The sequence below is a fragment of the Aquarana catesbeiana genome, linkage group LG13 (assembly GCF_042186555.1).
Source record: "Aquarana catesbeiana isolate 2022-GZ linkage group LG13, ASM4218655v1, whole genome shotgun sequence".
In the NCBI taxonomy this organism is placed as follows: Eukaryota; Metazoa; Chordata; class Amphibia; order Anura; family Ranidae; genus Aquarana; species Aquarana catesbeiana.
In genome coordinates this window covers 237564160-237591035 of record NC_133336.1, presented here as the reverse complement: position 1 = coordinate 237591035, position 26876 = coordinate 237564160, and the positions used below count along the sequence as shown (strand labels likewise).

At 44.4% G+C, this 26876-nt stretch overlaps 2 protein-coding genes across 3 annotated transcripts in view; one reads left to right on the top strand and one right to left on the bottom strand.

Moving 5' to 3' along the window:
- BNIPL (BCL2 interacting protein like) overlaps positions 1-1299 on the top strand; it is a 43755-nt gene extending 42456 nt beyond the window's left edge. For both annotated transcript variants that reach the window (XM_073609603.1, XM_073609602.1), the window contains exon 10: positions 430-1299. In XM_073609603.1, the coding sequence (XP_073465704.1) occupies positions 430-454 (25 nt within the window). In that variant the 3' untranslated portion in view covers positions 455-1299. The remainder of the gene's footprint in view (positions 1-429) is intronic.
- A 7766-nt stretch (positions 1300-9065) lies between these two features.
- Positions 9066-25699, bottom strand: CDC42SE1 (CDC42 small effector 1). The gene is made up of 4 exons (XM_073609601.1): positions 25447-25699; positions 14483-14593; positions 11737-11822; positions 9066-10988 (listed from the first exon to the last, which is right to left on the bottom strand). The coding sequence occupies exons 1-3, from the start codon at positions 25498-25500 to the stop codon at positions 11748-11750; spliced, it is 240 nt and encodes a 79-aa protein (XP_073465702.1). The 5' UTR covers positions 25501-25699; the 3' UTR covers positions 9066-10988; positions 11737-11747.
- Between the last annotated feature and the right edge of the window lie 1177 nt (positions 25700-26876).

Sequence of the window (26876 nt, the reverse complement as noted above, 5' to 3'; positions counted from 1 at the left end):
AGGATCTATTGTTTCTTGAGGGGTCTTATGTTGCTGGGAGGGATCTCCTCTTGAGGGAGGGTCCATTGATGCTGGCTGCTGGGAAATCCATTGATGCTGGCAGGGGTATATTTTTGCTGGTGAGGGATCTATTGTATGTTGAGCAACGTTGTATCCTAGCCTAGGACGAAAAGACCCAGGCCTAGGGCAGCACATTGCAGGGGGCAACACGGAAAGAGTCCCTTCTTCTCCATATTCTTTTCGTTATTCCCTTCTATACAGCCTACCCGTCTGGTGGAAATCACAACACCAATCTACTCTACTCTCAGAACCTCCCTGAATTATTCATACACCCTAGTGATGACCATGGAAGCAAGAGTTTCTCCTTTTTTCCTCCCTTTTTAATAGGAAATGCCTATCTCCAGATTTGATGACTTGTGTCTTTTCTAGGTTGGACCTTGAGCTGAAGCGGTAAGACTGAGGACCTCGGTGGATTGGAAATGCTGTATGGGGGATGCAATGATGGAAGATGACCTTTCTGGGAATCACTGTCAGATTTTACAAAGACAAATGGGCAATGGACTAACCCCGGGAGGCCTAGGCCTGTGTCTATTTGGTGTGACCCCTGTTGGTGGCATTTTGTACGCTTTCATTTTTTTTTTTACGGTGAAGAGGCTCACATATGGTGGACTAAGTAAAGAATATCTGCACATACTGACAAGGACTATGCTACATCTCCAGGGACAACCAACATCTATGGTTGTACAGTGGCCAAATATGTTACAAAATTGAAAAAAATATTTTTTGTGATGGGAGCGATCCCGGTAGTGCTGCCTAAGCTGCTCTTATCATCCAAGATGGTGCCATTGCAAAAGAGAAGGAAACCTTCATGAGACATTGGCGATGGAAGCTACCACAGTTCTGAGTCACCTCCTAGTTCCAGAGTGGTGACTTTTTGTTTCTGTCCAGCTTGCATCTAAGGTCTCTCAGATCTTCTTTCTTGCTCCGGGGTGTTCTGTGTATTTTACCTGGAGTTGGGTTATTAAAGTGGAACTCCAGTTAGTTTTAAAAAGTTTTGTAGCGAGTGGGGAAGGGTTGGATCCCGTCTTTTTTTTTTTTTTATTATTATTTCTGTGTCCCAATGGAGGAGAATCCCCTTATTGCTTGGCTCTTTTTAACTGCCTTTGTGTATATTATCATGTATATATTTCTGTATTTTGTCTTTTTTGCCTCTTTTTGGAGGGTGTGGTCTTTAGCATAGAAGTCATGCTTTCTTTCTTTGTGTTTTTGTATGTCCTAATAAACTATTTTTGTAAAGTGGATATTGCCGATGTATATACTGTATAACAAAGGACTCCAAACTTTTCAGGGCCAGATTGTGGCCAGTGGAGGTAGAAAATGTCCTAGGCCCAACATCCGTGAGAATAAATCTGGCTTCGGGGGTTGGTGGTCAATATGAGGAGGAATAGTTCCCTCATCATTGGTGTCAGTGGGAGGAATAGTGTCCCATCATTGGTGTCAGTGGGAGGAATAATGTCCTATCATTGGTATAATTGGGAGGAATAGTGTCCCATCATTGGTATCAGTGAGAGGAATAGTGCCCCATCATTGGTATCAGTGGGAGGAATAGAGTCTCATCATTGGTGTCAGTGGGAGGAATAGTGTCCCATCATTGGTGTCAGTGGGAGGAATTGTGTCCCATCATTGGTGTCAGTGGGAGGAATAGTGTCCCATCATTGGTGTCAGTGGGAGGAATAGTGTCCCATCATTGGTGTCAGTGGGAGGAATAATGTCCTATCATTGGTATAATTGGGAGGAATAGTGTCCTATCATTGGTATAATTGGGAGGAATAGTGTCCCATCATTGGTATCAGTGAGAGGAATAGTGCCCCATCATTGGTATCAGTGGGAGGAATAGAGTCTCATCATTGGTGTCAGTGGGAGGAATAGTGTCCCATCATTGGTGTCAGTGGGAGGAATAGTGTCCCATCATTGGTGGGAATAGTGTCCCATCATTGGTGTCAGTGGGAGGAATAGTGTCCCATCATTGGTGTCAGTGGGAGGAATTGTGTCCCATCATTGGTGTCAGTGGGAGGAATTGTGTCCCATCATTGGTGTCAGTGGGAGGAATAGTGTCCCATCATTGGTGTCAGTGGGAGGAATAGTGTCCTATCATTGGTATAATTGGGAGGAATAGTGTCCCATCATTGGTATTAGCGGGAGGAATAGTGTCCCATCATTGGGAGAAATAGTGCCCCTTCATTGGTATTACTAGGAGGGATCGCCCCCCATCATTGATGTCAGTGGCAGACATTATGCCCCATTTTTAATGCCTGCCACTGTGGGGGACACAGCAAACATGTGGAAGAAGGTGCTCTGGTCAGATGAGACCAAAATTTAACTTTTTGGCCTAAAAGCAAAACACTATGTGTGGGGAAAACTAACACTGCACATCACCCTGAACACACCATCCCCACTGTGAAACATGGTGGTGGCAGCATCATGTTGTGGGGATGCTTTTCTTCAGCAGGGACAGGGAAGCTGGTCAGAGTTGATGGGAAGATGGATGGAGCCAAATACAGAGCAATCTTAGAGTCCGAAGACTTGAGACTGGGGCGGAGGTTCACCTTCCAGCAGGACAACGACCCTAAACATACAGCCAGAGCTACAATGGAATGGTTTACATCAAAGCATATTCATGTGTTAGAATGGCCCGGTCAAAGTCCAGACCTAAATCCAGTTGAGAATCTGTGGCAAGACTTGAAAATTGCTGTTCACAGATGTCTCCATCCAATCTAACAGAGCTTGAGATATTTCACAAAGAAGAATGGGCAAAAATGTCCCTCTCTAGATGTGCAAAGCTGGTAGAGACATCCCCAAAAAGACTTGCAGCTGTAATTGCAGAGAAAGGTGATTCTACAAAGCATTGACTCCGGGGGGCGCCATACAAATGTACCCCCCACACTTTTCACATATTTGTAAAAAAAATTAAAACCATTTATCATTTTCCTTCCACTTCACAATTATGGGCCACTCTGTATTGATCTATCGCATAAAATCCCAATAAAATACATTTACGTTTTCTTGGTTGTAATATTAATTCCACGGCGTGAATAAAGAACATCACATGATGGCACAAGGAGAAATAAAACGAGAATCGGAGATCGTGATTTTTTTTTTTTTTCACTTGATTTTATTAGCACAAGCCAGGTATCAGAGGAAGAGAAGCTCATTACAAAAGGTGGGGTGGGTCCAGCCCCCCCGTTATGGTTCACAGACCAGCTGCAACTTCACAATATTCTAGACGTTAGTGAGGCTAAAAAAAAAAAAACATCCCCATCTCTAAAATCACTACTAAAAGAATAAGAAAAATCTAAAACTGAAGCTGATCTTTCATTCAGTGTTGAGAGATTTAACATAGACATCAACCCAATCTCTACAGCTTTACCATGTTAGTCATTTTGAATCTTTAAAGGTCTGTAGCTTTAACTAAAATAGCTGGTGATCCTGACGTAAAATTCAAGCACTTCCTGTTTGTGAGGTGACAACTGTCTCCCACTCGCCCTCTTGCGTTGTCACCATCACGTGTGTCCCCCGGCAGAGACTACAAAAGGCCATGCTGACGTACAATGGGCAAGCATGGTCCATTGTTGTCACCATTCAAGAAGCCGGCACAAAGCAATGATGTATAGACGACACTAGAGCAAGTGCATGTAGACAGGAAGTAGCTGAAAGAGGCTGCAGGGGGATCAGCAGCGTGGAGATGGAAAAATGGGCTAGGAGCCCTTTGCTTTGGGCTTAGATGGGGCCAAACTGGGTGACATCACCATTCCTGGTGCTGCCATGGATAGCCCTGCTCACGGCACCAACTTTAAGAATGAGGCCCATTGATGTGGAAGATGGTTGGGTTGGTTTTAGAGCCCATTCACACTTGTGTACGTGTTCTCATGAGCTCGGTGTTCAGCATGTCCATTCGTTTTCAATGTGCAATCAACACATGAGCCAAAAAATGTACCTGTCCTGTCCTCGGCAGACAGCTGCATTAGTATTGGCCACGTAGGCCCACTGGGGACAACACTGTAGGCCACGTAGGCCCACTGGGGGGGGCGACACTGCCACATAGGCCCACTGGGGTCACACTGTGGGCCATGTAAGCGCACTGGGGGATGACATGTAGGGCTTCTGGGGCGACACTGAAGTCCACGTAGGCCCACTGGGGGCGACACTGCTGGCCACATAGGCCCACGGGGGGATGACATGTAGGCCCACTGGGGCGACACTGTGGGCCACGTAAGCTCACTGGGGGGTAACATGTAGGGCTTCTAGGGGGGCCACGTAGGTCCACCGGGGGGCGACACTGAAGTCCACGTAGGCCCACTGGGGGCGACACTGCGGTCCGCGTAGGCCCACTGGGGGGGTGATACGTAGACCCACTGGGGCAACACTGCAGTCCACGTAGGCCCACTTGGGATGACATGTAGGCCCACTGAGGGCAACACTGCAGTCCACATAGGCTCACTGGGGGATGACATGTAGGCCCACTGAGAGTGACACTGAAGTCCACGTAGGCCCACTGGAGACAACACTGTGGGCCATGTAGGCCCACTGGGGGCGACACTGCAGTCCACGTAGGCCCAGGGAGGGCCATATAGGCCCACTGGGGCAGCACTGTGGGCCACATAAGCCCACTGGAGGGTCGCATGTAGGGCTTCTGGGGGTGACATTGTGAGCCACGTAGGCCCACTGGGGGACAACACTGCGGGCCACATAGGCCCACTGGGGGGGTGACACGTAGGCCCACTGGGGACAACACTGCGGTCCACATAGGCCCACTGGTGGGGGGTGACACTGAGGGCCACGCAGGCCCACTAGGAGCTACACTGCACATGGAGAAACACAAATTGCGACATGGACTGGGCATGTGAACACGCACTACAACTGCAAATGGGTCCAAAACTCGAAATAGGTGTGCATGACATTGCGCTCAATTTTCTGCGGTACTTAGCGGAAGCAAGCCTTAAGCGTACAAATACTGAAATGAACAGCGCGGTAGGCGGAGACTTGACATTGGAACACAAAAGGCAAAAAAAAGAAAAAAAAACATAGATCGCAAAGCAATGATAATTTGGGTGGAAGAACAATAGCGTAAAATAAGGCCACCATCATTTACATGGAGAGGACGCGGCTCCATCAGCGCAGCAGGGTGGCACACAGGTCTTGGAAACTCTAAAGATCGAGGAGCGCAAATTACGGTAATGTGCCTCCGTTTTTGGATTTTGGGCGGAGTGCTTTAACCAAAATATTTTTTTTGGGGGGGGGGGGGGGAAGCCTGTGTACTCAATGAAGGGCGGATCGGAGAGTGGTAAGGCGTCCACTGATACGATCGCCCTAGCATGAATATACTGTTATTCTAAAACCAGTCTGTGCAACCGTGCCGCCATCATTAGAGCATTTAATGCGCGCCTCTCTTCCGTTCATAGTGGAGGCCGACATAAGCAAGATGCCACTTGCTCTGTCAAATATTCGGTGAGCATAGATTGACTACTACCACTTATATAAGGAGGGTGACAGGTACTCTTTGTTGGTCCATTGACAAAAAAAAAAAAAAATTGCAAGCTGTTCGGCCTTCAAAATGGCATGTAAATGTATTCTGTGCAAATGGGGCAAAAGTGAATGTTCTCAGGCTATATTCTCTGCGCCAATTTATTCTTCATAAAGTGTTTCGGGAAAATACTGCATTATGGCCACTAGATGGACCCGACGATCATATAAAATAAGCATTTATTTCCTATGACCATCAGCTCCACCTGGTGGCCATAATGAGGTATCATCCCAATTTATTCTGTAATAAAAAAAAAGTAAATGGGGAAAATACTGCATTATGGCCACTAGAAGGACCAAACGCTCATATAAAATAAGCATGGTAAGGCACCCATCAATACGATCACCCTAGTGTGAATATACTGTTATTCCAAAAACAGTTTGCACAACCGTGCCACCGTCATTAGAGCGTTTAACGAGGTATCATCGAAATTTATTATGTATTAAAAAAAGTAAAATGTGGAAAATACTGCATTGTGGCCACTAGATGGACCCGACGATCATATCAAATAAGTATTTATTTCCTATGATCATCAGCTCCACCCGGTGGCCATAATTCTGTAATAAAAAAAAAAAAAGAGTAAATGGGGAAAATACGGCATTATGGCCACTAGATGGACCTGAGGATCATATAAAATAAGCATTTATTTCCTATGATCATCAGCTCCACCTGGAGGCCATAATGATGTATAATCCTAATTTATTCTATGATAAAAAATAAAAAAAAACAAATGGGGAAAATACTGCATTATGGCCACTAGATGGACAATCATAGGAAATGAATGCTTATTTACTGCATATGATCGTCCACCTAGTGGGCATAATGCAGTATTTTCCCCATCTATTTATTTTTATTTTTTTATTACAGAATAAATTAGGATGATACCTCATTATGGCCTCCAGGTGGAGCTGATCATAGGAAATAAATGCTTATTTACTATATATGATCATCAGCTCCACCTCGTAGCTATAAGGTGTATGGATTATTTTTGGAGAATAAAGATATTGTTTAGTGTCACTTTAAAAAGCATCTACATCAGGGGTCTCCAAACTTTTTTTAAACAGAGGGCCAGTTTACTGTCCTTCGGGATTCAGGGAGTGGGGGGGGGGGGGCAAGCTGTGGCCAGTGGAAACAGAAAATGCCCCATCATTGGTTTTAGTAGGAAGAATAGTGCTCAATATTTGGTGTCAATTGGAAGAATAGTACCTCAAGGGCCAGATAAAGGCAAGCAAAGGTTCACATCTGGCCCCAGGGCTGCAGTTTGGTGGCCCCTGGTTTACACAGTAAAAACGTTTCATTTTTTTTGTTTTGTTTTGGCTCATCCGGATTTAATTTAGTAATTTATTGAAAAAAAAAAAAAAAATGAATGGGAAAATACTGCATTATGGCCACTAGATGGTGCTGAGCAGCATAATAAATAAGCATGCTCCCCAGCGCCATCTAACGGCCATAATGTGGTATTTTCCCCATTCACGCAGTTTTAATTTTTCAATGACTAGCATTCCATCTGTAGAGAAAATAACCTGAGAACATTTGATTTTTGTCCCACTAACACAGAAGTAATATACATGAAGTTTTAATGTACAGACAGCGATGCAATTTTTTTTTTTTTTATAAATACACCCCTTTAATTGCATTTTAAAAAAAAATTTTTTTTTTATATGTACACTCTGCAATAACATACATAAGCGGCATGCTCATGTATGTTATTGCAGCGTGTACATTAAAAAAAAAAAAAAAAAAAAGAAAATAGCGAAAAAAGTCTAAAATTACAAGATGGAGCTCTTGTAGATGGTTGTGTTTGATACATGGCAGAAGAGGTGATCAACAATTGGGTGTTTTAGGCGGGAGACTTCTTTAAAACTGAATGGCAGTACAATGCGCCTTTCTGATAGACGTGTTTTGCGGCGCGCTAGCAAAAAAATGTGACTGTCAATCAGCCATTCATATTATGAATCAGGAAAGGACTGCATGATGACCACTAGATGGAGCCGATGATCGTGGGTAAAAAATAGATCATTGTAAATAAGTAAATGTTTACTATGTATTTCCTATGATCATCAGCTCCATCTAGTGGCCATAATGAGGCATTTTTTTTAAAGATTCCCTCTGTTCTCCATTAATGCACAATAAAATGAATTAAGAAAATACTGCATTATAACCACTAGATGGAGGGATCGATCACTGGAAATATGTATTTCCTATGATCATCAAGCTCCATCCAGTGGCCATAATGTGGTATTTTATTGTTTTCACTCTGTTCTTCATTCATACACAGTAGTGACTTAGAAAAATTCCACATTATGGCCACTAGATGGCGATCATCATCTTAATCATGTCCATCTAGTGGCCATAATGCAGTTTTCCCCAATTCACGTTATTCTTGAAATCCACCCTGGAGAGATAGCCCAATAATAATAATACATTTTGTGAATGTACATACAGTTTCCCAGGGCAAACAGCTCTGTGATTTTTTTTTTTTAAATCAAAACAGAAAAAAAAAACAACAACAACAACACATCCTGCTAAATAATGGAGAAACTTTTCAGACTCGGAAAAAGACAGAATATTACAGCAGCAGCAGCCATGTGGCAAACTAAAATCCCTATGACAAAATATTCATTTTTGTTTCTTGACAATTTATATTTATAAATCCGTTTTTTATTATCAAAAAAAAAAAAAAAAGTTTAATTCTGGCAGCCACAAAAAAACAAAACCTGCCTGCAGCAAAATATTTTATGAATAATCCTACAATTTTGGCACTGAACAAGAAGTGCGCCATTTTTTTTATAAATTTTTTTTTCGTGTGTGTGCAAGTGCGTTATTAAGAATACTATTTCAAGCAAATGTTGTCAGAAATTTGAAATAAAAAAGTTAATGCAATCAAAACATTTCCTATATTGTATAAAAGAAGAAAAAAAAATCTGTGTTATCTGGCAGTTAAATGGTGTAGGGGGGATATTTTTTTTCTGCTAAAAGGAATAAAGAAAAAAAAAAAAAAGGGAGAGGAGTAAAGGAAAAAAAGGAGGGAACAAAGGGGAAAGGGGAGGAATAAAAAAGAAAAAAAAGGTGAAAAAAGAGAGCAGAAAAAAAAAAAATAAAGAGAGGAGGGAAAAAAAAGGAGAGGAGTAAACAAAGGGGGGGGGGAGAGAAAAAAGGGAAAAAAAGGGTATAAAAAGAAGAAAAAAAATGTGTTATCTGGCAGTTAAAAGGTGTAGGGGAGATATTTTTTTTCTGCTAAAAGGAATAAAGAAAAAAAAATAGAGAGGAGAGAAAAAAAAGGAGAGGCGAAAACAAAAAAAGAAAAGTAAAGAAAAGAGGGGGAAAGAAGAAAAAGAAAAAAAGGGGGGGGGGGAGGAAAAGGAGAAAAAGGGGTAAAAAAAAGGTGAAAGAAAAGGGGGAGAAAAAAAAGAGAAAAAGAAAAAAAAAAAAGAGAGAGAAAAGGGAAAAAAGAAAGAAAGCAGTAAAAAAAAAAAAAAAAAGGGGGGAGAAAAAGGGGAGGGGAAAAAGGAGAAAAGGGGAAATAGAAGGAGAAAGAAAAGGAGAATGAGGGGGAAAAAAAACAGAAAAAAAAGGAGAAAGAAGGGGGGGGGGGGAGAGAAAGGGGAAATAAGAAAGAAAACAGAAAAAAAGAGGAGAAAAAGGAGAAAATGGGAAAGAAAAGGAAAAAGAAGGGGGAAAAAAAGAAAAAGAAAAAAGACTAAAAGAAAAAAAGAAAAAGTTGTTCAGCTTAGTTGATTAACTAAGACTTTAATAGGTTTATGGATTTCCATATTCACTTTGAACTGCTTGCAGCTTATGTCCTAGTTGGGGGGCGATACTTCTTCACTTCCTGATGTGTCACCGTTACAGGAAGTGAGGGGAAATCTCCCAGTGGGGACAGCAATTTTTGTGTGCATGAATCGCCTGCGGTGTCATTCAATTGTTAATAGCATTTCAAACGTGCCAAGCACGAAGCGCGTTCTTGCTCACGCTACTCAAAATTTTAAAAAAGTAAAAAAAGGAGCTTTTTCGCCATGTGTAGGCAGCCCATTGATATAAAAAGGCTGCCCAACTCCTGATGCACGGCGAAAACGGCACTCATGCGTGGCGCCCGGTGTCTCACTCACTAATACACTAGTGGGGAGTTAGACTCTCTGTTGGGTTTTTATTGCCGTTCAGGTCCCCATTCACTTCCTGTTCCGCTGGCACCCACCCAGAGAGCCATAGGGCATCAGTTATTACCCCTTTGTTGCTCGTGCATTGTCGTGATTGCCTGCATACTGATTGTCTATTTGTTGCCTGCATAGCGATTGCCCGTTGTATCGCCATGATTGTCTGCATACTTTCACAATTGCCAGTGTGTTGACCTCCTTTCCCCTTTGATTTACTGGCTTTCTAGAAATATACAAGGGATACAGTAAGTTCACACTTCAAAAATGCCATGGGTGTCACCGACACAGGAAGTGAGGCGCACGCATTGGGTGCGAAGTGAAAGTGAAATCTCCCAATGGGGGACACAGTTTATATTGTTTCTACACACTTTAAAGACCATCAGGGGGTGGTTGGAAGCTCCGACACCATCCAGGCTTCTGAAGCTTCTCTTTAAGCCCAGCCCTGACCACAGACATGGGCGCTTGGGCTGACTAATGGTTCATGTCCCCGCTATGGAGCGGGACGACGAGGGTTGCATGGAGCTACCCTTGGTGCCAGCCCCCCTTTTTTTTGTGGGGTGAAATGCAATCAGAAAAAGGTTTTTTTTTTAGCCTATCCAATCCCCACCTTTAGATACAAGCCCAAGAAGAGCCAAGGGTTAGATTCTAAAGGTAGCATAGAAAAGCTGCAATACCAGATTTCACCTATAGGAGTGCTGCAACTCATACAAACCAAAAATCCAAAGCAAGTATTTAGGGCTTGCGCATGACGTTTCGATCTGGAATGATTGCAATCTGTACTGAAATATTTTTTTTTTTGCTGTTGTTTTTGTTCGTTGCACAAATATTCGCTCGGAATGTTGAAAAGTCTCAAGTTAAGCGTAGGCAGTCAGGAGATACCAGCGGACCAAGTGCTCTCATTTTATCAAACGCTGGCAACACTTCACTTGGTTACAGCAGTTACACAAAACAGATAACGAAGATAAATAGTCCGTGGAGTTACGTAGACAAGCAGGAATCAACTCGGCCAAAAAAGAAAAAAAAAAAAAAAAAAAAGAAAAAGGAAATTCCAAAAAAATGTACTATAAAAATATTGCACATTCTTCAGATTCTTTTTTTTTTTTCTCATAAACTCAACAAAAATATTTTAAAAAATAACAAGGGAAAAAAAAAAACTTTTCGGAAGGTTGAACATTGAATAACTTATCCAGTGATTGCACCACTGTGCTTCCGCCCTGCTGTTCTTGGTGGCTCTTGTTTCACACGCTCCGCTTCTGAGGAAGAAAAGACAAAAAGTTAATGAACTTTGGGGTGGTCTGTACACCTGTTGTGCCCATTATGAGGAGTTCCCACCATCCCTATACTGAGTTCCCGGGTCTGTACACCTGCTGTGCCAATTATGAGGAGTTCCCACCATCCCTATACTGAGTTCCCGGGTCTGTACACCTGCTGTGCCAATTATGAGGAGTTCCCACCATCCCTATACTGAGTTACCGGGTCTGTACACCTGCCGTGCCAATTATGAGGAGTTCCCACCATCCCTATACTGAGTTCCCGGGTCTGTACACCGGCTGTGAGGTCTGTACACCTGCTGTGCGCATTATGAGGAGTTCCTACCGTCCCTGTGTTGAGTTCCCAGGTCTGTACACCTGCTGTGTCCATTATGAGGGGTTCCCACCATCCCTGTGCTGAGTTCTTGGGTTTGTACACCTGCTGTGCGCATTATGAGGGCTTCCCACCATCCCTGTACTGAGTTCCTGGGTCTTTAGACACACTGTGCTCATTATGAGGGCTTCCCACCATCCCTGTGCTGAGTTCCCAGGTCTGAACACCTGCTGTGCCCATTATGAGGGGTTCCCACCATCTCTTTGCTGAGAATTAGATACAATGAGTGAAAGCATGAAAACCTGAATCCTCCAAGGTGAGGATCACTGACTATACCAGAGATCATGGAGTGGATTGGATGAACTTAAAGGAAAAGCAAATAATTTCCTTAGAGTATTATAGGAAGGTTGTGCTTACACTGAGAACAGCTACAAGACTCGGGAGTTGCTCCACTGTCTGTCTCGGCCGCACTTTGACCTCATCTGTTCCTGCATAGCTCCACCCTGAAAAACATACACTGGTTAGTCATCGTGTTATAGAAGGGGTCTGTGAAGTGAAACTCTAGACGAAATTTGAGTTAGATTCTCTGCTAGAGAAAATTTCCACTGATCACACACAGGACGCCGACTCACTGTGACCAAAACTAAACCAGTAATGTAAGATGGCTTCAGCTCTGCTCCCCACCTGCAGGAGAGGTCCTTCAGACGTGTTTCGCCCCCTAGTGGGCTTAGTCATTTTTAGGCCTCTGCTAGGTTTATCTTGCTGCGTCGGAGGTCTGGTGACCATCGTCTTCAGGACAGGAAGGAAAGACAGTGCAAACAGATATACTAACCCATGTTCAACCCAATCCTTTCTAACCACTAAACCGCAGTCCCTTGATGAACCCTGATTTCATCTCATTCTTATATGCCCCCAACCCTAACCACAGTCCAAACCCTTACCTTATTTTATTTTAATCATCAACCCAACTAACCTAGCCTCTAAATGTAACTTTCTGATTTCCAATCCTAACCCCATTCAAACTCCTTATCTTAACTCCTAACTTGAATCTTCTAACCTAAACCCTTACCAGTCAACCTAGCCTGCAATCCAAACCCCCAACCTAACAACTAAATGTAACATCCATTTTGACCCTATGACTCTAATGGGGCATACACACGGTCGGACTTTTCGTCTACAAAAGTCCGACAGCCTGTCCGACAGACTTCCGGCGGACTTTCGGCGGACTTGCGGCAGACTTTCTAACGAACGGACTTGCCTACACACGACCACACAAAAGTCCGACGGATTCGTACGTGATGACGTACACCAGACTAAAATAAGGAAGTTCATAGCCAGTAGCCAATAGCTGCCCTAGCGTGGGTTTTTGTCCGTCGGACTAGCACACAGACGAGCGGATTTCGGGGTCCGTCGTAGTTACGACGTAAAGATTTGAAGCATGTTTCAAATCTAAAGTCCGTCGGATTTGAGGCTGAAAAAGTCAGCTGAAAGTCCGGGGAAGCCCACATACGATCGGATTACCAGCCAGCTTTAGTCCGTCGGCGTCCGTTGGACTTTTGTAGACGAAAAGTCTGACCGTGTGTATGCCCCATAACCCCATTCAAGCCCTTACCTTATTTTACCTCCTAACTTGAACCTTCCAACTCTCAACCTAAACCCTTACCCAATGTTTCTTAACCAGAGTTCCTCATGAGGTTTCTAGGAGTTCCTTGAGTAGTGAGCAACGGTGGGGTGATCCTCACCAATACTGACCTCCAATGCAAGGGAGTGTGTCTACACTGTCCTCTAATATTAGAGGACCTTACAATATTCTTGTCTTTTTAAACAGAGGTTCTCTGAGAACCTGAGACCTATTTCAAGAGTTCCATAGGAGTAAAAAGGTTGAGAAAGGCTGTCCTAACCCGTTAACAGTCATAGAAAAGCACAGAGACCTAATGACATTGTTGGGACTAAAATAAGGAATGTAATGAAAACCCAGCCTCTAAATGTAACTTTATGATCTCCAATGCTAACCCCATTTTAAACCCTTATTGTAACTCCTAACTTCTTACCTAAACCCTTACCCGAACCTTTAACGGTCAACCTAGCCTGCAATCCAAGTCCCCAACCTAACCCCTAAATGTAACATCCAATTTGACCTATAACTCTAACCCCGTTCAAGCCCTCACCTTATTTTACCTCCTAACTTGAACCTTCCAACTCCCAACCTAAACCCTTACCCAATGTTTCTTAACCAAAGTTCCTCCTGAGGTTTCTAGGGGTTCCTTGAGTAGTGAGCAACGGTGGGGTGATCCCCACCAATACTGACCTCCAATGCAAGGGATTGTGTCTACACTGTCCTCTAATATTAGAGGACCTTACAATATTCTTGTCTTTTTAAACAGAGGTTCTCTGAGAACCTGAGACCTATTTCAAGAGTTCCATAGGAGTAAAAAGGTTGAGAAAGGCTGTCCTAACCCGTTAACAGTCATAGAAAAGCACAGAGACCTAATGACATCATTATTGGGACTAAAATAAGGAATGTGATGAAAATGGGAAGGTTTTACTTCAAAAGATCATTATCAGAAAAAAAAGAGGAACCAGAGACGGCAAAACATAAGCAGAATAAACTTCAGTTTTAACATTTCAATTGAATGTTGATGTGAAAATAAACCAGATAAGCATTTTGAAATGATGAACCCAGTGAACTCGTTCTAGATGGCTTCAGATGTATTATGAATGTTCCTGCGGTTGGTCTTTAGACACGTGTTTAGTACAGTCTTTGTTAACCAGGGTTCCGTGAAATCCTAGTGTTCTTTCTGAGGTTGCGAGGGGTTCCTTGAGCAATGATCAACGGTGAGTTGATCCCCACCTATACCAACCTCCAATGCAATTTGTGACTCACTGGTAAGTTACCAATGAACCAATGATCCTTTTAGCTATCCTTAAGGGTGGAATATTCTGAATGATCATCAATGTAAGGATAATTCTTCCCAGTGACCACACTAATGTACCATTATATAGTAATTACTGGCAGGGGTTAGGTAAGACTGTAAATTTATTTCAAGTGTTGCCCTATGTGAAAAGGGTTGAGAAAGGCAGGTCTAGTATGAAGGATCTGCTGTAGCAGAGCAAGGAAGGGTGACCACAATGTGTATAACAAATGATGAGAAGTTCCACATACCATCTGTAAACCATCGCTGGCCCCCATGTCACCGGATCCTATATGTGTCAGGTGTACAAAATTCATGGGCTCCCCGATCATGGTTCGATCGATTCTCCTCCTCTTCTTTTTCTGAAGAACACAAAAGGACAAAGATAAGCTATTCTCAGAAAACGCCATATTAGCCAATCCCCCCCCCCCCCCCCCCCAAAAAAAAACACTTCAATGTAAGATCGAATAGAATATAATTGTATATTTTGGCAAATGTCCGAAACAGTCCTTTCCCAAAAGACTTAATTGTGTCTCAAGTGGCTTGGCATGAGCATTGCGCAAATGGGATGGCATGGTTCCCAGAACGCTTTGGGGCTACCACGAGTGACCACCTGTACCTCGTACTTACAACTAGGCTACCAAGTCAAATTGAGTTAAAAGCTGCTCCCGAAAGGGAAACTATAAATGTTTTGGAGATGAAGATCAAGAGTCAGAACCAGGCCGAGGGATAGGTAGAACAGGCAATCGCCTTTGGGTGCTTCAGCATGATGGGGACGCTAAGAGGGAAGAACCTGCAACTATTGCGGCTGAGGTAGTTCACAGCTCATGAGGGGATACAATTACACCTTTGCACCCTTGGGTGCTAGAGGTCCTTGTCTCAGCAGAAGACCAGAGGTTTGTCTTTAGATTGCTTTTTGAACCCAGATAAATTGTAATAATGTAGCCAAATTAATAGCAGGGCAAGGTACTTGCAATGAACAACTCAGCAGTTGAAAAGCTAGCTCACAGAGCTCAATAGCTCATGTCGACATTTGTACACAATCGAACAAATCCCAGGGTCCATTTTTTAACCCATAAAGCTTCCAGTACTTTGTGCTGCAATTGATTCAGCTACATTATTATTTGGGTTCAAAAGGCAATCTAAAAAGGTAAACCACTGGACTTCTACCAGTGTTGAGATAAGCTCCCCTAGCACCCAAGGGTGCAAAGAATCGATTGCACCCCCATTCATGAGCTGTGAACTTCCTCAGCAGCATAGGTTGCCGGTTCTGTCTTTTTACACCCCCATCATGCTGGAGCACCCAAGGCAATTGCCTCTTCTGCCTACTCCTTGGTCCAGCTCTGACTTTTAGTATCTCCAAAGGCCACCTTATAGGGCGCTGATAGAGGAATCCCCCAACCATAAAAGACACTTTAACATCTGGAAGGCACCCAGCCGGACAGATTGTTTGGCCCTGATAAAAAGTTGTGGTTGCATCTTAGTAAGGTGGCCCTGCGTTATCTCTGCTACAAGGCTATGCTCATATCCTCTGCGGCCGTTTCAGCCAGCACCGAAGGCCCCCTGTGTTTGTGAATTGTCAAGGGTAAAAAGACACGGCAGGGTTGGGCCTTCCTGTTTTCACCGCACAAGCTCCTCTTCCTGTGCAAGTTCTAATCGTCACCTCTCTGCTTCTCAAGAACTTGTGAAGAGAGAAACCAGTAAAAGAAAACTGCAAAGGAAGGACGATTTTGAGCATCAGAAACGCCCATGGAACACTTGAGAAATCTCTCCGTTTATGAAGCATCCCCCGGTGCAATTCGGCAGCTTCAACCTGCAGGCTGGGACAATGTTTTCGGAGCCTGCTAAAAGGTTTCTAGGTAAACCTAAAGTTCACTACACGGGTTGCAATCTGACTGTACAATCTGCTTCAAGCTGGCAATATACTATACAATCCCATTGTATAACCTCTGTACAAACCCCTTTAGATTTACCAAAATTATGTAATATTTGGACACAATTATACAATGCATTCAGTTTATTGTTGGTATGCGGTGTTAGCGTAAACTATGGTCCTAGATCTTCTATTACTGGTATCCAGTGTCAGAGTGAACTATGGAGCCAGATCTATTACTGGTATCCGGCGTCAGAGTGAACTATGGTGGCATATCTACTATTACTGGTATCCGGTGTCAGAAGATCTCTAGAACCACAGTTCACTCTGACACTGGAGGATACCAGTAATGAAAGATCTAGAACCATAGTTCCATCTAACATTAGATAATAATCAAAGAACTAGCTCCAAAGTTCATTCTAACACAGGATACCAATAATAGAAGATCTACAACCATAGTTCACTTGATTCTAGGTCTTCTCTCTTAGAGCAGTACTAGCGTACTTTGGCACCCCAGATGTTTTGGAACTACATTTCCCATGATGCTCATGCACTCTGCAGTATAGTTGAACATTATGGAATAATTTTAGTTTTAGTTTCCAAAACATCTGGGGTGCCAAGGTTCACCATCACTGTGTTAAAGTAAACTATGGTGCTAGATCTTCTATTACTGCTATCCAATGTTAGAGTGAACTATGGCACCTAGATCTTCTATTATTGGCTTCAAACGTTAGATTGAACTATGGCTCTAGATCTTCTATTATTGGTATCCAGTGTTGTACTTAACTATGGCACTAGATCTTCTATTTTTGGAGTCCAGTGTTGTATTGAACTATGGTACTAGATCTCCTATTTTTGGAGTCCAGTGTCAGAGTGAAATATGGTGCTAGTTCTTCTCTTATTGGTATCCAATATTAAAGTGAACTATGGTGCTAGATCTTTGATTATTGGAGCCCAGTGTTTCATTACTGGTGTCCAGTGTCAGAGTGAACCATGGTGCTAGATCTTCTATTATTGGTATCCAATGTTAAAGTAAACTATGGTGCTAGATTTTCTATTACCGCTATCCAATGTTAGAGTGAACTATGGCACCTAGCTCTTCTATTATTGGTATCCAGTGTTAGAATAAACTCTGGAGCTAGTTCTTTGATTATTGTTATCCAATGTTAGACTGAACTATGGTGCAACATTTTTTTTTTACTGTTATCCAATCTTAGAGAGAACTGTGGCACTAGATCTTCTATTATTGGTTTCAAGTGTTAGATTGAACTATGGATCTAGATCTTCTATTATTAGTATCCAGTGTTGTATTTAACTATGGCACTAGATCTTCTATTTTTGGAGTCCAGTGTTGTATTGAACTATGGTACTAGATCTTCTATTTTTGGAGTCCAGTGTCAGAGTGAACTATGGTGCTAGTTCTTCTCTTATTGGTATCCAATATTAAAGTGAACTATGGTGCTAGATCTTTGATTATTGGAGTCCAGGGTTTCATTACTGGTGTCCAGTGTCAGAGTGAACTATGGTGCTAGATCTTCTATTACTGGTATCCCATGTCAAGAGTGATCTATGGTGCTAGATTTAAGATTGGTATTTGGTGTCAGAAGATCTAGAACCATAGTTGACTCTGGCACAGCATACCAACAATAAAAGATTTAGTACCATAGTTCACTCGAACATTGGATGAGAATAATCGGAGAACTATCTCCAAATTTAATTCTAACACCGGATACCAATAATAGAAGATGTACCACCATAGTTCACTTTATTCTAGATCTTCTATCTGGTGTTAGCGTGAACTATGGAGCCAGATCCTCTATTATGGGTATCCAATATTAGAGTGAACTATGGTGCTAGATCAGTGGTTCTCAACCTGGGGGTCGGGACCCCCTTGGGGGTCGAATGATGATTCGCCAGGGGCCACCGAATCCTGGGCTGTTCCCGAAGCCCGCACCGCTCTCCCAGCCTTTTCGCGGCCGCCCAGCAGGGTTGTCCCTGGAGCCTGTGGCCACCCAGCTGGGCTGTTCCTGGAGTCCGCGGCTGTCTTGCCTTGGGTGTTGACAACCCACGCTGTGAAAATAATTTTACTGTTAGGGGTCCCCACAACTTGGGAAATTTTATCAAGGGGTCACGGCACTAGAGAGGTTGAGAACCACTGTGCTAGATCTTCTATTACTGGTATCCCATGTCAAGAGTGATCTATGGTGCTAGATATAATATTGGTATTTGGTGTCAGAAGATCTAGAACCATAGTTGACTGACACAGCATACCAACAATAAAAGATCTAGTACCATAGTTGGATACCAATAATCGAAGAACTATCTCCAAATTTAATTCTAACACCGGATATCGATAAAAGAAGATGTACCACCATACTTCACTCTATTGTAGATCTTCTATCTGGTGTTAGCGTGAACTATGGAACCAGAACCATTATGTGTATCCAATGTTAGCGTGAACTATGGAGCCAGAACTATTATGTGTATCCAATGTTAGCGTGAACTATGGAGCCACATCTTCTATTATGGGTATCCAATGTTAGAGTGAACTATGGTGCTAGATCTTATATTATTGGTATTCAGTTCCCCATGAGTGAAACGTGTTGGGTAGAGTGGCCTGGTTGGAGCCCGGGCTGAAGGCCGTCATACACCTCCTCACAGGGTTTTGCTGTTATGGGTGACTTTTAGGACTTCCTTTCCCTACTATTGGTCTCCAGTATTAGAATGAACTATGATGCTAGCGCTTCGGTTCGGCCGGATTCAGATGAAATGTATTTTTAATACTGGCAAAAAAATTAATGCAAACAGAAAATACTGGTCGGAAAACGGGCAAATAGCCAATGGCAGGTCAGATTTTTCTGGTGAGGCGGGTGTGTTTTTTTTCTTTTCCGAGGGTCACTTTACTAGAAATAAAACTCAGTTTTCTTGGAAAAACAAAAACGATGGTCTGGAAATCTCAGGGCGGCTTATCTGACGCCTTTCACAAGAGTTCACTGATGGACTGAACTCTGCCTGACCTCTCTGTGCACCTCCCCCATCCCTCCCTATGGTGGATAACGAAACTATAATTAACTTATAGGCAATGCTGATTTCACTGGACATCAATCAACCCCCACGCTCCACCTCCGCTGTCATCTCACCAGCCGGGGCCAGGCATTCCACCAATAAGCCTGATCTGAATTTCAATGGGATGATGGGAATTTAAAGTGGACCTGTCATCAGTTATATTTTTTTCATGTGATCACAGGAGGAGACTGAGGAAATGCATCCTCCTGCCTGCAGCAGACCGATGACATCATTTCAGCCTAGGCAAAGTTAGCCCCTGCTGCACCTTCTCACCATGTGACTTGCTACAAAGTTACAATGTGCAATCCTGAGTGATCACTGGGGGGGAGGGGAGACTAAGAAAATGCTTCCTCCTGCCTGCAGCAGACCGATGACATCATCTCAGCCTAGGCATTTTTTTTACCATGTGACTTGCTACAATGTTACAATGTGCAGTCTTGAGTGATCCTGGGTGAGGGGAGACTGAGGAAATGCTTCCTCCTGCCTGCAGCAGACCGATGACATCATCTCAGCCTAGGCAAAATCAGCCCCTGCTTCACCTTCTCACCATGTGACTTGCTACAATGTTACAATGTGCAGTCTTAAGTGATCCCTGGGGGGAGGGGAGACTGAGGAAATGCCTCCTCGTGCCTGCAGAAGAAGATCCCCACAGTTTTCTTGGTTTGCAAAACAAATAAATAGATTTGAAATTGAAACACCACCCCAAGAGTTAATAACGCAGATACAAATTTATTCCAACATTACGTCAGTTGCAAGACCATACTAGGAAACCGACACGTTTCAGGGAGCCAAAACTTGTCCCCTTTCATCAGGCGGGGTCAGACCGATGACCTACTGCAGCTTCTCACCATGTGACCTGCTACAAAGTTACAATGTGCAGTCTTGAGTGATCGCTGGGGGGGGAGGGGAGACTGAGAAAATGCCTCCTCCTGCCCGCAGCAGGAAGATCCGTAGTTTCCTTGGTTTGTAAAACAAATAGATCTAAAATTGAAATGGCACCCCAAGAGTTAATAGCCCAGATGCAAATTAATTTCAATATAAAGTCAGGTGGAAGACCATCTTTGTTCAGGCATCGTGCAGGGTCCTGGACTGAGGTGCCAGCTCGGTGATGAAGCAGTCAGGCAAATCCTGGTGCTTGTGTGATTTTTGCCCGTTTTCACAATGTTTTACACTGATCAGGCCACTTCTGCAGCAGCCTCTCACCTCACAAGGATCTGACGCGTTTCGGGGAGCCAAAACGCCCTCCTTCCGAAACGCGTTGGATTTCTTGTATAAACTTTCAATGAACTGTCTCTACCTCTTTTCTCTACTCTTTCCAAAACATAATTCATTTTGGCTGGAGTTGGGTTTTTAACCCACTACAGGAGCAGGGGGATGAGAACATTGGGAGTCCTGTGTACTATTGCCATGGCTGCCACTTGTTTATAAAGAAAAATAATGACTGCTTGAAGATTTTAAGTGATTCTTTGAAAAAAAAAGCAATTAGTCAGACCTGCTGGCATTGGTCAAAGTCGACTATTTTCACAGCAGGAGAAAAAATGCCAAACATCCCGGTGGGAACGAGGAGGGCCCAACATTCCTTTAAAAATGAGCAACATGTGAATGATTAAACTGGCAGAGCCGGCGGGTTAATGTAATGGGCAACAGGAGTGACTACACAAATTACACCTGACCTCTGAGGTCTGCCAGGGGTCAGTACAGCCTGAAAAAGGAACAATTTAAAGGGGAACTCCAGCCTTGCCTTCGGTCTTGCACAATCGTACCGGCTCCTCTCCTGTATTAAAATGACTTACTCTGATTTCACTGCACACTGTAAGCTTCTCACAATGTGCATTAGAAGCCGCAGCAAGTCAGAGCCCCGCCTCATTTTTCTGGCTGGAGGACCCCGACGCCTGATTGTCCCTGGCCCCGCCCCTTTCATTCACTGGATTTCGGTTCTGTCAATCATGGAGGCTCAGCTTAAAATGTGGGCGGTCTGCATGCAAATACTAGGTACGCCCACTGATCCAGACTGACCCCCTACCCACATGCTGATTTTCCACCTTGACAGCACCTAAAAGGGCTTGTGCCGAATTTTACCTCCGGTCCCAGGTCCTGGTGAAGGGAGAAGCACCCCCGAAACACGTTGCTCTACTCATCACCTGCAATTTTCAATAAACATTCCGAATAATAACCTCAAGCGTGACGACCTTCCATACTGAGCGCACCTCTACACCCATCTGAACCCCACCCATCAAGGCGTTTTCGTATTTGCGTAACTCCTTCCACTGTTTGCATCAGGGTTGAGGGCTCAAGAGGAGCACTGAGGCAGGGAAAGGGGAGGCACTTCCCCCAAAACACTTATCGCCTGTGAATTTCAATAAACATTCCCAATAATAACCTCAAGCATGATAACGGTCCGTTCCAGGTCAGTGCTGTCCTCACCCACCATCACAGTGCTGGTGAAGGGGAAGCACTTCCCCCGAAACACGTTGCTCTACTCATCACCTGTGAATTTCAATAAACATTCCTAATAATAACCTCAAGTGTGATGACCTCTGGTTCCAGGTCAGTCCTGACCACACCCACCATCACAGTCCTGATGAAGGGGGGGGCACTTTCACCCCCCCCCCCCCCAAATGCGTTGCTCTACTCATCACCTGTGAGTTTCGATAAACATTCTTAATAATAACCTCAAGTGTGAAGGCCTCCCATACTGAGTGCGCCTCTACACCCATCTAAATCCCACCCATCAAGGCTCTTTTATATTTGCATGACTCCTCCCACTGCTTGCATCAGGGCTGAGGGCTCTGGAGAGGAGTACTGATGAGGTTTTCAGGAAGCTATGTACAGCGCCCTGCTGGCCCTTCCCACCAGCCATGAGGTGCCTGTATTTCATAGAGAAGTCCTGACAAAAGGGTGAGGCACCTTCCTCGAAACTCGTTAATCATCACCTGTGTACTGTGAATTTCAACATTCCTAACAATAACCTCAAGCGTTACGACCTTCTATACTGAGGATGCCTCTACACTGATTCAAACCCCAACCATCAAGGTGTTTTACATTTTTCATAACTCCTTCCACTGTTTGCATCAGGTCTGAGGGCTCTTGAGAGGAGTACTGAGGCAGGGGGGCTGTGATGTCTTCAGGAAGCCATGTATGGACTCTGCTGGCCCCTCCCACCAGCCATGATCAGCCTGCATTTCATAGAGAAATTCTGACAAAGGGGAGGCACTTCACCTGAAACGCTTTGCTCTACTCATCACCTGCGAATTTCAATAAACATTCCTAATTATAACCTCAAGTGTGACGACCTTGCATACTGAGCATGCTCCGAACCACACTGGTAAAGAGGCTGTGATATTTGCATAAACTCCTCCCACTGTTTGCATCAGGGCTGAGGGCTCTTGAGAGGAGTACGGAGGCAGAGAAAGGGGAGGCACTTCCCCAAAATTCTACTTATCACCTGTGAATTTCAGTAAACATTTCCAATAATAACCTCAAGTGTGATGACCTCCAGTTCCAGGTCATTCCTGACCACACCCACTATCACAGTCCTGATGAAGGGGGAGGCACTTCCCCCAAAACGCGTTGCTTTACTCATCACCCGTGAATTTCAATAAACATTCTCACTAAAAACCCCAACTGTGATGACCTTTCATACTGAGCGCTTCTTTGCACCCATCTGAATCCCGCCCATCAAGGCATTTTCATATTTGCATAACTCCTCCCACTGTTTTTATCAGGGCTGCAGGCTCGAGGGGAGTACTTAGGCAGGGTGCTGTGAGGTTTTCAGGAAGCTACGTACAGCCTCCCTGCCAGCCCCTCCCACCAGCCATGAGCTGCCTGTATTTCATAGAGAAGACCTGACAAAGAGGGAGGCACTTTCCCCGAAACCCGTTAATCATCACTTGTGAACTGTGAATTTCAATAAACATTCCTATAAACAATAACCTCAAGCGTTACGACCTTCTATACTGAGCGCTCCTCTACACCGATCCAAACCACACCCATCAAAGCATTTTGATATTTGCATAACTCCTCCCACTGCTTACATCAGGGCTGAGGTCTCTTAAGAGGAGTTCTGAGGCAGGGAAAGGGGAGGCACTTCCCCCAAAACTCAATGCTCTACTAATCACCTGTGAATTTCAATAAACAAACCTAATAATTACCCTCAAGTGTGATAACCTCTGGTTTCAGGTCAGTCCTGACCACATCCACCATCACCGTCCTGACGAAGGGGGAGACACTTCCCCCGAAACACATTGCTCTACTCATCACCTGTAAATTTCAATAAACATTCCTAATAACCTCAAAGTGTAACGACCTTCCATACTGAGCACGCCTCTACACCCGTCTGAACGCCACCCATCAAGGTGTTTATTTGCATAACCCCTCCCACTGTTTTGTGTGCATCGAGGCTGAGGGCTTTTGAGAGGAGTACTGAGGCAGGGCACCATGATGTTTTCATGAAGCTCTGTACAGCCCCCTGCCGGCCCCTCCCACCAGCCACGATCTGCCTGTATTGCATAGAGAAGTCCTGACAAAGGGGGAGGCACTTTCCCCCGAAACCCGTTAATGACCTGTGAATTGTGAATTTCAATAAACATCCCTAATAAAAACCTCAAGTGTGACAGCCTTCCACAATGGGCACGCCTCTACACCCATCTCAACCCCACCCATCAAGGCGTTTTGATATTTGCATAACTCCTCCCATTGCTTACATCAGGGTTGAGGGCTCTGGAGAGGAGTACTGATAATGTTTTCAGGAAGCTATGTACAGCCCCCTGCTGGCCCCTCCCACCAGGCATGATCTGCCCGCATTGCAAGTCTAGACAAAGGGGTAGCACTTACCCCCGAAATTTGTGTTACTCTACTCGCCACCTGTGAATTTCAATAAACATCCCTAATAATAACCTCGAGTGTGATGACCTTCCATACCAGAGCACACCTCTACACCCATCTCAACCCCGCCCATCAAGGTGTTTTGAGATTGCATAACTCTTCCCACTATTTTCATCAGGGCTGAGGGCTCCTTAAAGGAATACTAAAAGGCATGATGCTGTGGATGTTTTTAGGAAGCTCTGTACAGCACCCTGCCTGGCCCCTCCCACCAGCCACGATCTGCCTGCATTGCATAGAGAAGCACAGAGACCCAGTGATGACATCACTTGGTCTAAAATAAGGTATGTAAATGAAAATGGAAAAGGTGATTTTTTAAGATATAATTAGCTTGTTGATGTGGGGGGAGGGGGGACTAGGGAAGGAATAAAGGCAGCAAAAACACAGAGCAGAGATTTCGGGGAGGAGGAAACTTTTTTCCTTTTTTCTATTTCTGTAAAAACGAAACTGATTGGATTTCCCAGCTGCAAATATTTCTCTGATCTCTCCACTTTATAAAATGTCTTTGAAAAATGTCGCTCTTCAGAAGATTCTCTGTGATTTATGGTGTGTTTGATTCTGTCCCCTGAAGTCCTCTCTCGCAAGTTTGTTCCTCCTGCCGGCCCCGCAGGCTCTTGAGTACAGTGGGGGAGTGGGGGATGGGGAGGGGCTGCTGTTTTCTAGAGCTGCAATTTTAAAACGGACCTGTCAGGAACTTTCTAAGCCTGAAGGGACACATTCCTGAGATGTCACCATATCAGCAACAGTATCGTTTCTCAAAAACATTCCGGGCCTTGATCATGAAAAGACACCCTTCAGCTCAAGACAGTGGCTTTGCCTTTGGAATTTATCAGTCTGCTGCAGGCAGGAGGAAGGATTTCCTCAGTCTTCCCACCCCTACAGTGATCACTAAGACTGTACACTGTAACTTTGTAGCAAGCCATAAGGTGGGAGGCAGCAGCAGGGGGCTGAACTGTGTCAGACAATTGTGAACACAGCCAAGAACTGGACGTTTTTAGGACTTCCTGTCCCAGTAACATTGTGAAAACAGGCAAGAATCACAAGAGCAACAAGGATTTGCCCGACTGCGTCGTCAGTGAGCCAGCATCTCAGTCGATGCCTGAACAAAGATGGCGCCGTCCTTCTAGAGAGAAAAGCAGATGAAGGCATTGTCAGGGGGACACATTATTTAGCATGCTTGCACTTAATATGAGAAAAACCTATCAGTCTGCTCACCCCCCCAGTGATCACTCAGACTGCACATTGTAACTTTGCTGCAAGCCATAAGGTGGGAGGCAGCAGCAGGGGGCTGATCTGCGTTGAACAGTTGTGAACACAGCCAAGAACTGGACATTTTTATGGCTTCCTGTCCCAGTAATAACAAAAATTGGGCTGGAGTTAGGGCTTAGACCTTACCGGCTGAGGCTTCTCTACCACGCAGCAGCCCAGTTTGTGCCAGAAGTCGCTCATATTGTCAGAGACGGCCAGCTTGGTTGGAGTTCTGCTAGTCCGAAGCCGTGAGGCTCTCCGGTGTAAAGAAGGTTGTACAAGCGACGAAGGAAGGATGCGGATCACAGAATGAGACGACGACCCAATTCCAAATCCGATTTCAGAAAGGACACGACCGTCCTTCTGTTCTTCTAAGTTCCTGAAATGAAACAAAAAAAAAAAAGATAAATAAATCTGACCTTTGGTCTTCCTTTCAGGAAATGGCTTCCTGTGATTTCACCGCACACTGTGAGCTTCTCACAATGTGCATTAGAAGCTGCAACAAGTCAAATAGAGCCTTATTCCTGCCTGGAGGACATCCAGCACATCTAGCTCTTTCCTCCCAAGCCTGACTGTCCCTGGCCCACCCCTTTCCAGCCTGCCTGTCCTTGGCCCGCCCCTTTTCCAGCCTGCCTGTCCTTAGCCCGCCCCTTTCATTCATTGGATTTCAGTTTAGTCAATCAGGGATCAGCATCACATGTGGGTGGTTGCATGCAAATACTAGGAAGGCCCAGCTCTCCAGACTGAGCCCCCTACCCACGGGCCTTTTTTTCACCAAAAGGGCTTGTGCCGTATTTTACCTCCAGTTCCAGGTCAGTCCTGACCACACCCACCATTACAGTCCTGACGAGGGGGGAGGCACTTCTCCCGAAACACGTTCCTCTACTAATCACCTGTGAATTTCAAAAGACATTCCTAATGATGAAGTGTGACGACCTTTCATAGTGAGAATGCCTCTACACCCATCTGAACCCCACCTATCAAGGTGTTTTGATATTTCCATAACTCCTCCCCCTGCTTGCATCAGGGCTGAGGGCTCTAGAGAGCAGTACTGATGTTTTGAAGAAGCTATGTACAGCCCCCTGCCGGCCCCTCCCAACAGCCATGATCTGCTTACATTGCACAGAGAAGTCCTGACAAAGGGGTAGCACTTACCCCTGAAACGTGTCGCTCTACTTATCACCTGTGAATTTCAATAAACATTCTAAATAATAACCTCAATTGTGACGACTTTCCATACTGAGCACGCCTCTACACCCATCTGAAACCGGCCCCTCCCAACAGCCATGATCTGCCTGCATTGCACAGAGAAGTCCTGACAAAGGGGTAGCACTTATCCACGAAACGTGTTGCTCTACTTATCACCTGTGAATTTCAATAAACATTCTTAATAATAACCTCAATTGTGACGACTTTCCATACTGAGCACGCCTCTACACCCATCTGAAACCGGCCCCTCCCAACAGCCATGATCTGCCTGCATTGCACAGAGAAGTCCTGACAAAGGGGTAGCACTTATCCACGAAACGTGTTGCTCTACTTATCACCTGTGAATTTCAATAAACACTCTTAATAAT

Coding starts and splice junctions, on each gene's coding strand:
- CDC42SE1 (XM_073609601.1), bottom strand. CDS start 25,500: ATGAGCGACTTCTGGCACAAACTGGGCTGCTGCGTGGTAGAGAAGCCT. Junction 14,594..25,446: donor TGGTAGAGAAGCCTCAGCCG/GTAAGGTCTAAG, acceptor TGTGTTCTTCAG/AAAAAGAAGAGGAGGAGAAT. Junction 11,823..14,482: donor CCAGCGATGGTTTACAGATG/GTATGTGGAACT, acceptor TATGTTTTTCAG/GGTGGAGCTATGCAGGAACA.